The sequence below is a fragment of the Sycon ciliatum genome, chromosome 1 (assembly GCF_964019385.1).
Source record: "Sycon ciliatum chromosome 1, ocSycCili1.1, whole genome shotgun sequence".
NCBI classification, from domain to species: domain Eukaryota; kingdom Metazoa; phylum Porifera; class Calcarea; order Leucosolenida; family Sycettidae; genus Sycon; species Sycon ciliatum.
This window is the reverse complement of record NC_088643.1, coordinates 24437136-24449656: the sequence shown is the minus strand read 5'-3', so window position 1 is coordinate 24449656 and position 12521 is coordinate 24437136. Positions and strand designations below refer to the sequence as shown.

General features: G+C 46.8%; 2 protein-coding genes across 2 annotated transcripts; both read left to right on the top strand.

The window, feature by feature from the left end:
- Window positions 1-205: 205 nt before the first annotated feature.
- Window positions 206-7373, top strand: LOC135819606 (uncharacterized). Its single transcript, XM_065332845.1, has 4 exons — window positions 206-821; window positions 4304-4806; window positions 5163-5350; window positions 6380-7373. The coding sequence occupies exons 1-4, from the start codon at window positions 706-708 to the stop codon at window positions 6638-6640; spliced, it is 1068 nt and encodes a 355-aa protein (XP_065188917.1). The 5' UTR covers window positions 206-705; the 3' UTR covers window positions 6641-7373.
- An 844-nt stretch (window positions 7374-8217) lies between these two features.
- On the top strand, window positions 8218-12129 carry LOC135819595 (arylsulfatase B-like). Its single transcript, XM_065332835.1, has 2 exons — window positions 8218-8724; window positions 10256-12129. Exons 1-2 carry the CDS (start codon window positions 8335-8337, stop codon window positions 11468-11470), a joined length of 1605 nt encoding a protein of 534 aa, XP_065188907.1. The 5' UTR covers window positions 8218-8334; the 3' UTR covers window positions 11471-12129.
- The last annotated feature ends 392 nt before the right edge of the window (window positions 12130-12521 follow it).

Below are 12521 nucleotides of genomic sequence, written 5' to 3'. Positions count from 1 at the left end.
ACAAGGATTTGTCATGTTTGCGCTAAGCTGCGATCATCGCGCCTTGTTGCAATGTGCTCCAAAAAAAAAAAAAAAAACGGCCGAAAAAGTGGGGCGGCCTCAGCCGCCCCAGCCGCCTCGGCTGTGACGGCTTCAAGGCTTGAGTCCATGAAGGCATGATTACAAACAGCCGTGACTCACCTTGGTGATACTTTGATAAATGCACTATTTGTAGTCGGTACTATCGGTGGTATCCATATATCGCGCCAGATCCAAGCAGCAGCCCACACGGTCGTTCATTTTCTTCCCCAGCTTTACGGTCGTCTCCGTGGTCAGCAAAACCCGCAGTCTCCTCGTAAGTCGTATCGCCAGTGCAGCCTCAGGCAGGGCCAGGGTGCAACATTACACCCAGCATTCGAGTTGGCACTACAAAATTAATGTACTATCGTTCGCTGTCGCTTCAAAGCCGAACAGTTAGTAAGCTGCAGACCAGCACCTGGCAGGAATGGCGGGTAGTAGGCTTTGCTTGCGAGCACACCACCAACTTCTACTACTAGTAAGACTTAGTAACGTTGAGCAGACTAGACTGCATCGAATAGCTGTCCCTGTTACGACGGACTAATTCCTTGTCGGATAACTGCAGTCCCAAATCAGGACTGACTGGTCCCGACGGCCGCAATACTACACGACAAGTTATTTCCGTCACAACCGTTGAAGGCGGCCGCCATGACGAAGCTCCTGACAGGAAACTCTCTTCAACAACCGCTAGTGCTGCCACTAACCAGAATCCTACTGCAATGTGCACTAGTACTGATGGCTGCTGGTCGTATTTCTGCTCACCCGTAAGAGAATATTGTCGATTCTAGAAGTAGAAGGCAATAGAGCTGCTATCTTTCCCTAGCCACCTGTCCTTCAAAGGCAATAGAGCTGCTATCTTTCCCTAGCCACCTGTCCTTCACTGTACTACCGGTACCATGTTACTGTACTGTAGATCTACAGTCAAACCTCTTGACTTTAGGACGAACACCAAGGCAAGGGGTCGATGGTATTTGTTCGCAATAAGGGGAGTTCTTCTTAGGCCAAAACAAAAATAGGCTTGTTTCCGGTCGGCAACCCCTCAAAAAGGAGACTCGGTCGGCCGGAATTAAACTTTTTTTGGATACTTTTTTTGGTTCCTCAATCGTTGTGGTATTGATGGACAAGAGGACCTACACATGTACATTATCATGGCAAGGGTCAATGTCAAAGTTGACTGACTCACTGTTCTTGTGCAGCATGTGGTGTATTCCTGTTTTCGTACATCCTGAGAAATCAAGTAAACAGTTTGAGTCCTTCCAGCTCCGTTATTCTAGCTCGTATCGACCCCGGAGGTTTTCGAGCCCACAGCTGAGAATCTCTGCTACCTTGTAGGTGTTTCGATTGTGGAATTCGGTTGAGATTTGACTGAGTTATGACTCGTTGAGTGCACTTGCGCACATGGCATTCCCACCGTTTGTATACATTTGGGACCAAAAAAAGTTTCAGAATTTGGGAAAAAGTGACCCGGTCGGGCGACCGGAAACAAGGTCATTCTTTGTTTTGGCCTTATCCATATTTCATGCCCCGGCAATGAATACAATAGTGATTTTTCCAATAGAGTTAGGAATATCAGTTCTTCTAAAGCGAAAGTTTGTCTTATCTGTGTGGTTTCACTGCAATAATGATGCCTGCACCGGGTTGCAGTGCTATTTTTGGTGCATGGTCCAGCGGTGTAGTGCCCGTTGTGGACGGGTTGTTTGGCCTTTGGGGCGTGCTCGATTACCCCTCCAGAATATAGACATTCGCTAGGTTGACTCGACAAGGCAAAGGGGGCGTTCGAATTATCCGTGACTCTTTGACTTTTCGAGGAGTTTCGTTTTTCTGAAGAGGTAGGTCATTGGCCTCTTCAGAAAATGAAAGTCTCCTCAAAACTCTTTGAAACTGCACGGTGTCATCCAAAGGGAGAGGTGGATTAGTTTAGAAGAGTTTGGAATACCCCCGTGAAAACTGTTTTGTGTGTGAATTTCCCGTGGTACCTACGACAAAACCTGCACATACCGTAAGGGATACCCATTTTGGTGAACGTGGAAGCACGCTTAGAAAATCTCATTGCTATGATGACTCCACTGAAAAGTGGTGAGGCTGACAGCAACCTTTTTATTGGGATACTTCAACTAATGAATTCTAACATGTTTCTCCAAAAGTTGATGAGGTGAACTCGAATGCCCCCTAAAATGGCTTAGAACGAGGTCTGTCTCGTTGTCCAGGAAATGATTGTCTTTGTTTTGGTTTTCTCATTGTTACCCAAATAAATAATTGTTGTCCTGTTAAAAAGAAAAGAAAAAAGGAAACGACCCATCAGCGACATTCCCGCCCAGGGCCTTATCAGATTTTAAAGCCCGCTCAGTCGTAATTTTACTACTTTGTCTAAACATGTGCGTACAACTTCCTGTACACATTATAGTACGGTGCGGATAATGAACTCTGCATAAAATGTACAGTGTACTACTAAAAGCTACGCATTTCAGAAGTGTGTACGGTTTTGCCTCCCGTACTTTTTATCTGTACGATTTTCCTTTGTCAACAGCTGGCAGAACCCTATAAAAACCGAAGATCAAAGTCATTATCGGTTTCGAAAAGGGGCTCTCGAAGCCCCTAAATAGCTCCACAAGCTATGAATAAGAATGAAGCTCGCAATAAGAGCCCAGCATTTCATTTGCTTCTATTCTACTTTTAGTAGGCCTCAGTGGTGCTGAGTTAAGCCTAGTTCACATTCGACGGGGCGCGACGGGACGCGACGTAAGGATCGACGGGAAGCGACGGGACCGTCTGACGGCGTCCAATGTGAACACCAGGAACGGGAACGCAACCGTACTACCGTACAGATCGGGAAGCGACGGGAAGAGTTGGATTGATCCAACTTTTCATACTGTAGACGGGCGTAGACGGGGACGCAAGCATACAAAGCGGCTGCAATGAACAGGAGACGGCATCGTGCGCCGACTACTCCCGATTCGTACTTGGATTTTTTTGCATTTCGAACACTGCGCTTCCCATGATAACTCACAGAATGGCTAGCACGACTTTAGTTGAATTTTAGCAACATAAGATCTCATGTCACTTATTGCATTTAGGGATAGTTCAGAAGCGTGACAGACGAACTATTCTATCATTTCATGGGGCTATTATGTGAATGCTACAACTTTCAGGGCTAGTTTACTGGTCTTCATGAAAAACTGGTATTGTGAACTTGATTCCGCTTCTTTCAAGGAGAAATAATTGAAAAGAAGTCCCGAAAAACGAGAAATTAGGCCCGAAAGTCACCCCGTCACGGACCGTGCCTTATGACTCGCGCCGTTCGACGTTGAACGTCGCAACGACTGCTGCGTGTCGTGTCGTACGAATCGTACAGGATTTTACAGCTCACCCCAGCCCTCCCGACAAGCCCTTACGTCCCGTACCGTCGGCGTTGCGTCGAATGTGAACTAGGCTTTACCAGAAGAAAATATTCTATCATACCACACGAATTCTCTCTGCACACAAACCATAAATTACCCAATATAAGGGTACACAAGCATAATGCAAGGGAGATAACTTATGTAACCTCGTTCTAAAATAGTTAGTGCATGGCAGGGAGGGCCTTATGGCTTGTTTGTGCCCTTCAGGTTAGCCCTCGGGCCTACGGCCCGCAGGCTAACCTGTCGGGCACTAACAAGCCATAAAAGGCCCTCCCTGCCATGCACTAACCTATAAACTCAGATATTAAATGCTATGGCACCAAGGCTGCAAAATCTCCCAATTTGAACACTGATAGCTTTTACAGCTCGTTTGCAGACTGCGGTTCTTGAGATTTGTGCTTAGAAAATAGCTAAAGCAGCTGTGATACATCTCTGCAAAACGCAGCCATGATAACTCGTTGAAATCCAGGAGCTGTGAAAGCCCTTTCACGACACCCGGCTACCTACAGTCAAGGTTGAAACCATGGTCAAAAAGACCGAAGACGTGTGGCAAAGAGTACGCTCGAATTTTTCGATCCTGAGCCATGCTTACAAGTGGTGACCCTGTCATAATTATTATACTGACCAACTGTGATCTCAGCTGTCAAACACCTCAAACCATGATGAGCACTTGGGCAAAAGAATGCCGCTGCAATCTAAGTCCAATGGCAAAGACTGGGTTAACCTCTCTGTGTGTGTGCACGAAATCACATGCGGCCAGCCTTATGTTTTAGCATTACAGGAGATGTACCTCTATACCTATGCTAGCCCTTTTCGGCTAAGTCTTGCTTCAAACTGTTTGCTTGTAGATTTCCATACGGGGATTCCAAAGCGAAATGCACGTGTGCCGGAGGAGATGAGGAACGCAGCGGCTGCGTGCCCCAGTTCATGACGTACATGAGTGGCGGCGATCCGTTCCTCCAACAGGCCATTTTCAGCGTGCCAGTCGACGAGAGTCGCAACGAGACCGACGGAACATGCCTGGTGCAGTTGGCATCGGATATCGAAAACAGGGTGTCAACAGGACAGTGTGGTTTCTTCAGCAACATGGACTGCCACTTCTACTTCACCACCGCGTTTCCCGAGCTCTACGTGATCTACTCCGAGTTCACACACTTAGTAATGGAGGGCTCATTTAACTGTTTAGCGGACCACGTCGAGTATCCTCTGTCGGACGGCTCCATACGGCGCGTTTGCGGCGACATTGTGGATATGGGCTCGGCTTTCAGCTACTATGGGTCTCTCAACGTGACCTTCCACAGTGACCATAATGACATTGGTGGGAGAGTAGCGGGTTTCATGATCGCATTCAGTAAGTGGACCATGTTAACGTGCTGGAGGTCGTAACTCGGACCCCTAAGCAAAAAGTCTACATGTGAGTGCATGAGGGGGGGGGGGGGGATGTGCGTGTACATGTGCATGTATGTGTGTGTTTGTTTGTGTGTCTAAGTGCGTGTGCGTGTGCATATCTCTATATACGTGTGTGCCCACGTCTATGTGTGTGTATGTGTGTACGCAATGCTACTATGCATGCATGCGTAAGGTTTTCCATGACATGCAAATACAATGTATCATGTCAAACACATGGCCGATAATCATGGACGCTGGTATTTGCTTTGAGAGGCAAACCAGTATCCATATTGTATTCCTATTCCTGTTCATATACAGTGCCATCATTAGATGAACATTTCACAGCAAGGACCAGAAGATCCACGGATCACCAGGACATGTACACTATTGTCAACGATGATGAGTCACTCTCTGATGCGGGTTACGATGATGAAACTGCCCGTCGAGCAGCCATGCCAGCATTCCACAGCACAATGTCCACCAGTGCGAGAAGCTGGCAGATCCCGGTAAGCTGGCCAGCTTGACCCATGAAAATGTCTTGCCTGTGTACTGTAGACAGTTTATGTGGCAGTGTCCTCTAATCATTGAATATGTTCGATACTGACTAGTAGATACTGTGAAAGCAACAGTACATCCTGCCGCGATTGATAGTTTACCCTCAGGACGCTTCAACCCTGAAAATTTAGAAGCAAAATCGAAGAGAAAGTGGTTTTTGACCTCCAGTATTTTCGCGATATAGGCCCGAGCAAGAGAGAGGATCAAATGTTTACAAGTTATCGTTTTTTTTTCCTTTTTGGCCCTCTCTTTTTAATCTTAATCTTTGGCTTTCCATCCGAATATGTCCACCACTGTAAACTAGATACTATAATAGTCAGAGAGTGGAACAATGGATTAGCGCTTTGGAGATGTGTTGGAGCTAGGTGTCAGGTCATTGAATGTCTCAGTGCTCTGTCAGTGTTATGCTGCACTTGTTTCACTTTCCGCCTATTATAGTATCTAGGTACAGACAATACGAGGACGGGAAAAGTGTTTCTCGTCGTTTTTATTGTTTGAACTAGCTCTGCCTCTCGGTATTGAGCACTCTCTTGGACGGCCTGGAACCTCTCTGTTTTATCTAGGTACAGAATATAATTATATCGCCACAAAGTATACATTGATAGTATACAATACACTATCCACATTGATTGTATACAATACACTATGCACATTGATAGTATACAATACACTATGCACATTGATAATATACAATACACTATGCAACTGAACAGATACATGCACATGTATGTAAGAAGTCTCGGAAGTTTCTCATCGTGAACCTGCAGATTTCTTGGAAACGCTAAATTTGCACGCCGCGCAAGTTCATCACTTTACAGTAATGTATATAATATGCTGTGAAATGGTTGTTTGGTCCCAAGATAGCATCAATATTCACGATTCACTGTTATTCACAGGCTTGACTTTATTGTAGAGGACTGACTGATCACCCTCAGCTAATCCCAAAATCTGAACTGGCTTGAACCTACTGTGTGATGCAGGATTCAACCATTCTACCCACCATGCGTAAGCTACTGGATTTCCACGACAGGGGAAAAGTGAGTATGCAGAAAACACAAAAGTTGATGGGGCTTTGGCGCTGCGGAAACTGCCGACGCCTCATGAGAATGGTGGCGCCTCGGAAGTGCATGCCGTTCTGGCGCCTACTGGGAGTTCCGAGCAGTGCCCTGTGCACACGACTGTTGAACCGTGTGTGGCAAGCGGCAACGAATATGACCTGGCCGCCATTGCTTGATCAGTGATTCACCCCTGCTGCGTCCTTGATGTACTGCTCAAGCCAGGCATAGCATGTCCGGGCTGGAAGTAAACGAACACCCCAGTGCAATGCCCGGCGGCAATCAATATGTCAGGCATCGCAAGGTCCGGCGCCAGCAGACTGCAATGTAACTAATGTTACACTATGTAGGGTTCTGTCCAGTGTGGTGGCTACCATACTCTTTCACATGCAATGTATGATGTTATAGTTCAGCAAGACTGCATGGCTGGAACAGCTGCTGCTAGTGCTCTGCAGCTAGAGAGTGGATGTGATGCATGTAATCATGTGCCCTTAGAACCTCTTAAACTTTGTAGCACACATATTCATCGTATAGTTTGCAGTTATCATCAGTCTCTGTACAATTATGGGATCTCTTCTTTGCCAGTACTTAGTCAACTAACTATTACTTAGTGCGCTCTGTCACTGTCTTTGGTACATACACACTGTAGTTACCATGGTAACTAGTGTAGCTCAGTGGAAGGTAGCTACTAGCTAGTGCATGAGTTTGACAGTATTAGTGATTAGTGTGTTTTCTTTTCGTACGTTCGTATTGATCTTCAACCTCCCTGAGAGAATAATTATGGTAATTCGGCCAGTACTGCTGGCTACTGCTACCAGCGTAACACCAACGGCATCTATGTATACTGTACATACATGTAATTGTTGTACTGAGTGATGTGTTAGTATTATTGTCATTTTGCAGCAATGTGGATACAACATTCCAAAGTGTTTTGTGAGGGCATAGCATAGAGATGGAAACTACAAATTGTAGGCACCTGTCAGTCTGCCTTTCTGCACAGTGCTGGCATGCACGTACATGTACATGCACATGGTACCGTTATACGAGGGGGAGCGGGAGAAGAGAGGGAGAGGGCAGTTGCTCTATCAATCATCTCTAAAGACTATACAACGGTTACGTAGTGGCAAGAGTCCCGGGAAGATGCTTACTGGGGTGGTCTGGGGCTGTCGGTCAGTGGGGACCTACCCTCCCTAGAACATTATTTCAGAGTCACTTTCGGTAGATCTACAGTACTCGTGATACCGGTAGTGAAGTACATGTATTAGTTGAAAGTCACAATCATGATAATTCAACACAAAGATTGTCAGTCCGTATAACCTGATAACTAGTATAAGTAGGAAAAGAGGAGCATTGTCATGTAGTCACGCAGTGTTTCAACCTCTGGGCGATCTTCAGGTGTGACTGGTAGCTATATCCACACATGCACCAATCGATACTTTTAGTCTTACTTCTTTAGTCGATATGATTATGACTGTCATAACAAGTCTGCCCGTGGGAAGTCTCAAGTAAAGGCGCTAGGCGTCTCCAAGCGACACACAGGCCACCACATGCACAGAGATGGAGTAGTAGAGCATGCACCATGTGCACTGCAACTACGTAGCTAACTAATTACTTAGTAGCTAACTACTACTAGTACTAGTACTAGTAGTACTCTTATTTTTTACTACAACTACAACTAAGTACAAGTACAAGTAGAATGACGCCTAGCTGGGTCGGACCGACTGATACCATGGATACAATCAGGGTGTCGTGAAAGCGTTTTCAAGACACCCTGATTATTTCATCACTTACTCAAGTATCGGTATCAGATAGGATGCGGCACAGAAAAGCAACTAACGATAGTATACACTACTAACGCAACAGTATCCCATCAACCGACCATGCGAAGAACCGGATTGGTAAGACGTTCGTTGATCGAAATGATTCGTTCCTGGTGTGTCTTCACTCTTGTCGCCGCTTGCATTGGTTATGGGCAGTTTAGCGAGGCTGCCAAACAGCCTCACGTGCTGCTGGTGGTCGCCGACGACCTGGGTTGGGGCGATGTGGGCTTCCACGGCTCCGAGATTCGCACACCGGTCCTGGACAAGCTTGCAACGGACGGAGTGACGCTGGATAACTATTACGTGCAACCCGTGTGCTCGCCAACGCGGACGAGTATTCTGACGGGACGCTATCCTATCCGCTACGGACTGTTGCACCACGTCTACCCGAACAATCAGCTGTTCGCATTGCCCACAAACGAGACTCTCCTACCGGAGAAGCTGAACCAGGTATGATGCTTGGTTGTAGTGGTCCCAAACTCTTGATTCTTGACGTTCTCTTCAAGCAGGCCACCTAGAAAAGTTACAAAACAAGCTCAACTACTACATGTAGTAACATTACAATCATGTACAATCATGCAGGAAACAGGCGTCCGTGGGCGACCACTGAAGTATGTGTAGAGGCACACACCGGTATAAAGCCTCCTGCACGTGCAGAGACCAGGGTCACCAGGCTGGCAGTGGCAATGGCACATATTGTACATGTTCAATAACATAATACAACGCACATCACGGTCTATAGAGGCTATGCGATTGTGTCATCAGTTGAGATGCTTTGCCAAAGTCTCGCACAGCACGATGCACTAGCTCAAAGCTAAACCATGGAAACCACAAAATTCTCGCCATACACTAATGCCTTGTTCCCATAAGCGGATCCGCTGACTCACCACTATGATATCATTCACATAACCTCTATACTGAAGGTAGTGTGTACTGTGCATACAGGCATGTACATATGAATAGTGATGCGATCATACATTGTATGTCCACTTGATTTGAACCTGGCTAGGAGTTTCTCTACGCTGCCTGGTTTACCTTTACTCGGCTATGGCACAGACCCTGTCAGGAGGGCACACTGCCAGAAAGGTGCTGTGCCCTCCATGGCTCCAAGATCCTTTGCCTTGAACCGAGCCGTGTATACGATATACTGTATTTCCTCGAAAGAGGAAACTGGTCGTACTGAATATTGATAATAACAGAAATACTTGAAGTCAATACAGTGCGTATCGGTGATAGCGTGGTCGTGTAAAAGAATATACTGCCTACAAGAATGAACTCTCGTGGTTTCATAATCATAACATGGACTTCAAGTGCACATTTATTCTTACAAGCAATTTTATCGTACAGTAGAATATATCGGTCCTAAGAATGGACTTTGTGCAGGTTCAACTGTTGTGGTCATGTAACTCATGTTGCATAGCCACAATATGGCCATAGTAAGTCTATTTGACTATAACCAGCCGCATGCACAGTCATTGCATGTACGATGCTCTTCCTGCCTCTGCGCACATGCACATGATATGTCACACTTGATTTATCGTGTGTAAGAAATATTGGAAAAAAGAATAGAAAGTCGTTTTTCAAACACCCACGCTATAACCGATACCTACAGTAATTTGGTATGCTACAATGGGGAATCCCATCAGCGTAACTAAATACTTCTGAAGTAGTATTGCCACTACAATTCTGTTTGTTTTGTGTCACATGAACAAGTAAAATCATGCAAACAATAAACTGGTTAGGCAACATGGGCTCCATCCTGAAGTGACCCGATAAGTGACATTTGAGTTTACAATCATGGTCATAAGTGATGCAACTTCCCAAAAATAGCAAGGCATTCTTGGTCGGCAATGCTGGCCAAACCAGCTGCAGGTTTACGAATGCAGCCGTCGTTCTTCCAAGAACAACTGACTGTATATTTTCAATTATTTTGTGTCTTACTTTGTGCGTCCTCTCTGTGATATTATACTCCACTGCACAGGCTGGATACACATCGCACATGGTCGGTAAGTGGCATCTAGGATTCTACAGCTGGCAACACGTTCCAACGGCGCGCGGATTCGAGACCTTCTTCGGCTTCTACGGCGGCGCGGAGGACTACTTTGAGCACACGGCCAGTGGCGGCATAGACTACCGGAATGACACACGGCCGGTGCCCAAAGACAGCACGTACTCGGCGTTCACGTTTGCACGCGAGGCACAGCGCGTTGTGCGCCAGTACGCAAACAGTCAAAGCAGCAAGCCGCTGTTTCTGTACTTGGCATTCCAGAATGTACACTCACCTCAGGAGGTACCCGACAGCTACTATGTCAAGCCGTACGCGCACATAGAGAACAAGAATCGGCGCAAGTTCGCCGGTATGGTGAGCTGCATGGATGAAGCGATCGGAAACGTGACCGACCTCTTCAAGGAGTTAGGGCTGTGGGATGACACCTTGATGGTATTCACTGCGGACAACGGCGGGCCTGTGAATGTCACATTCAGCGGTATTGGTGCTGTGAATTGGCCACTTCGAGGTAGCAAGCACACGCTGTGGGACGGTGGAGTACGCGGCACTGCATTTGTTCACGGTGCCGGTGTGGACGTCAGCAACAAGAACACATCCGCCATGATGCACGCCACCGACCTGTTTCCCACGATCATTGCCGCGGCAGGAGGCAACACTGAAGGAACACTGCCGCTAGACGGGCATGATCTATGGCCGATCCTGTCCACAGGAAGCGGCGAGTCACCTCGTACCGAAATCCTGCACAACTATGATCCCCTAGCGACCGGTGGTGACAAGGGTTGCTGTGGATATGCAGGCCTGCGCAGTGGCGAGTGGAAGCTGCTAATCGGGCCCGGTGCGCCGGACGGCTGGTACCCTGAACCCAGCTGGGAAGGGGATAGATCGTTGTTGCACGATGCTACATCCGCACCCCTGGTCAGTGACTTGCCCGACATCCTGGACATTCTGGGGCCCGACGCAGCCAATCATACCGTCTACTTGTTCAAGCCGCGGGAGGATCCGGAGGAGAGGAACAATTTGGCCACGTCTGAAACAGCCATTGTGACGCAGCTGACGGCACATTTGCAAATGCAATACATTGCGCATGCTGTGCCTGATGGCCACACCGCTTCGCAACCTGCCGCCAATCCCAAGAACTTCAATGGATACTGGACGCCATGGGTAAACAAAACTGACGCATGCAACTAGGGCAAACGTTCTACGTCCCTACGTCCACACACAATTTTCAAGTATCGCATTCATGCAGCACCCAACACTGATATAGTCTGCTACTCATTGTGTGGAAAGTACTGTTTTGGAGAGATCAGACGAATCATTTAGCCACCGTTGAGCGGCTCACAGTGCGATGCTTAGTCACATTTTCCACTACTAGCCCTCTACATCACCATTTTGTTCCACCAGCCTCTGATACATTTTTTTTTAATGTGTCAAACTGTGTAATAGAGCTCTGTATCGCAAGGCATGTGGTACATACATGTATAATCATCACACGAATTCTCCGCCCTATGCTACATTTTAAATTTTGTTACATGCACCGCAATTTTCATGGTCTCCAGTTGAGCCGACATTTTTGCCACCTCCTTTTCCTCGATGAAATGTTGTGCCCGGTCTACCCCCTTTCTGAGATTTCCCCGGTTATGCGATCAGAGTGCATGATCAGTTGAGATGACTTGGCGAAGTTGCGGCACAGTGCGCTAGCAACTCACTTTGTATTGTACAATCATTAGCACCCATCACCGTTTCCACTGTACTTTTAACCCTGTAAGTATAACCTTATCATAAGCAGTTCCGCTGACTACTAAGACGACTTCTTTCACACAACCTATTATGCTATCTAGTCTACGTAAGTGAACGGTAGTCTTGGTTATGCTAGCTGTCTGGTGAGGGGTTTTTTCAAACACGAAAGTCGCGCGCGCGCGCGCGCATATTATGGCATCCACGGCCAAAGTAACTAATTACTTAGTAGTTGTGTAAATATCAATGCCACAGTGGTTAATAATTATGTTCGCCGTATTATTATGTCACATTACTAGTCATTTATTTAGTCAGAAGGTGACACTGCACCGACACGCGACAGTCTAGTCAGAGACAGATGCAGCGCCACAACAACAATGTTACATCCCGATCTGAGGTCCGAGGGAGTTCGGTTATTCGTTGTGCTCATGGTGTTTTTGGTCTTTACTTGCATCGCTAGCGCTAGCGCTCGTTTTATTCTGATCACAAAATCATCGTTCTTTGC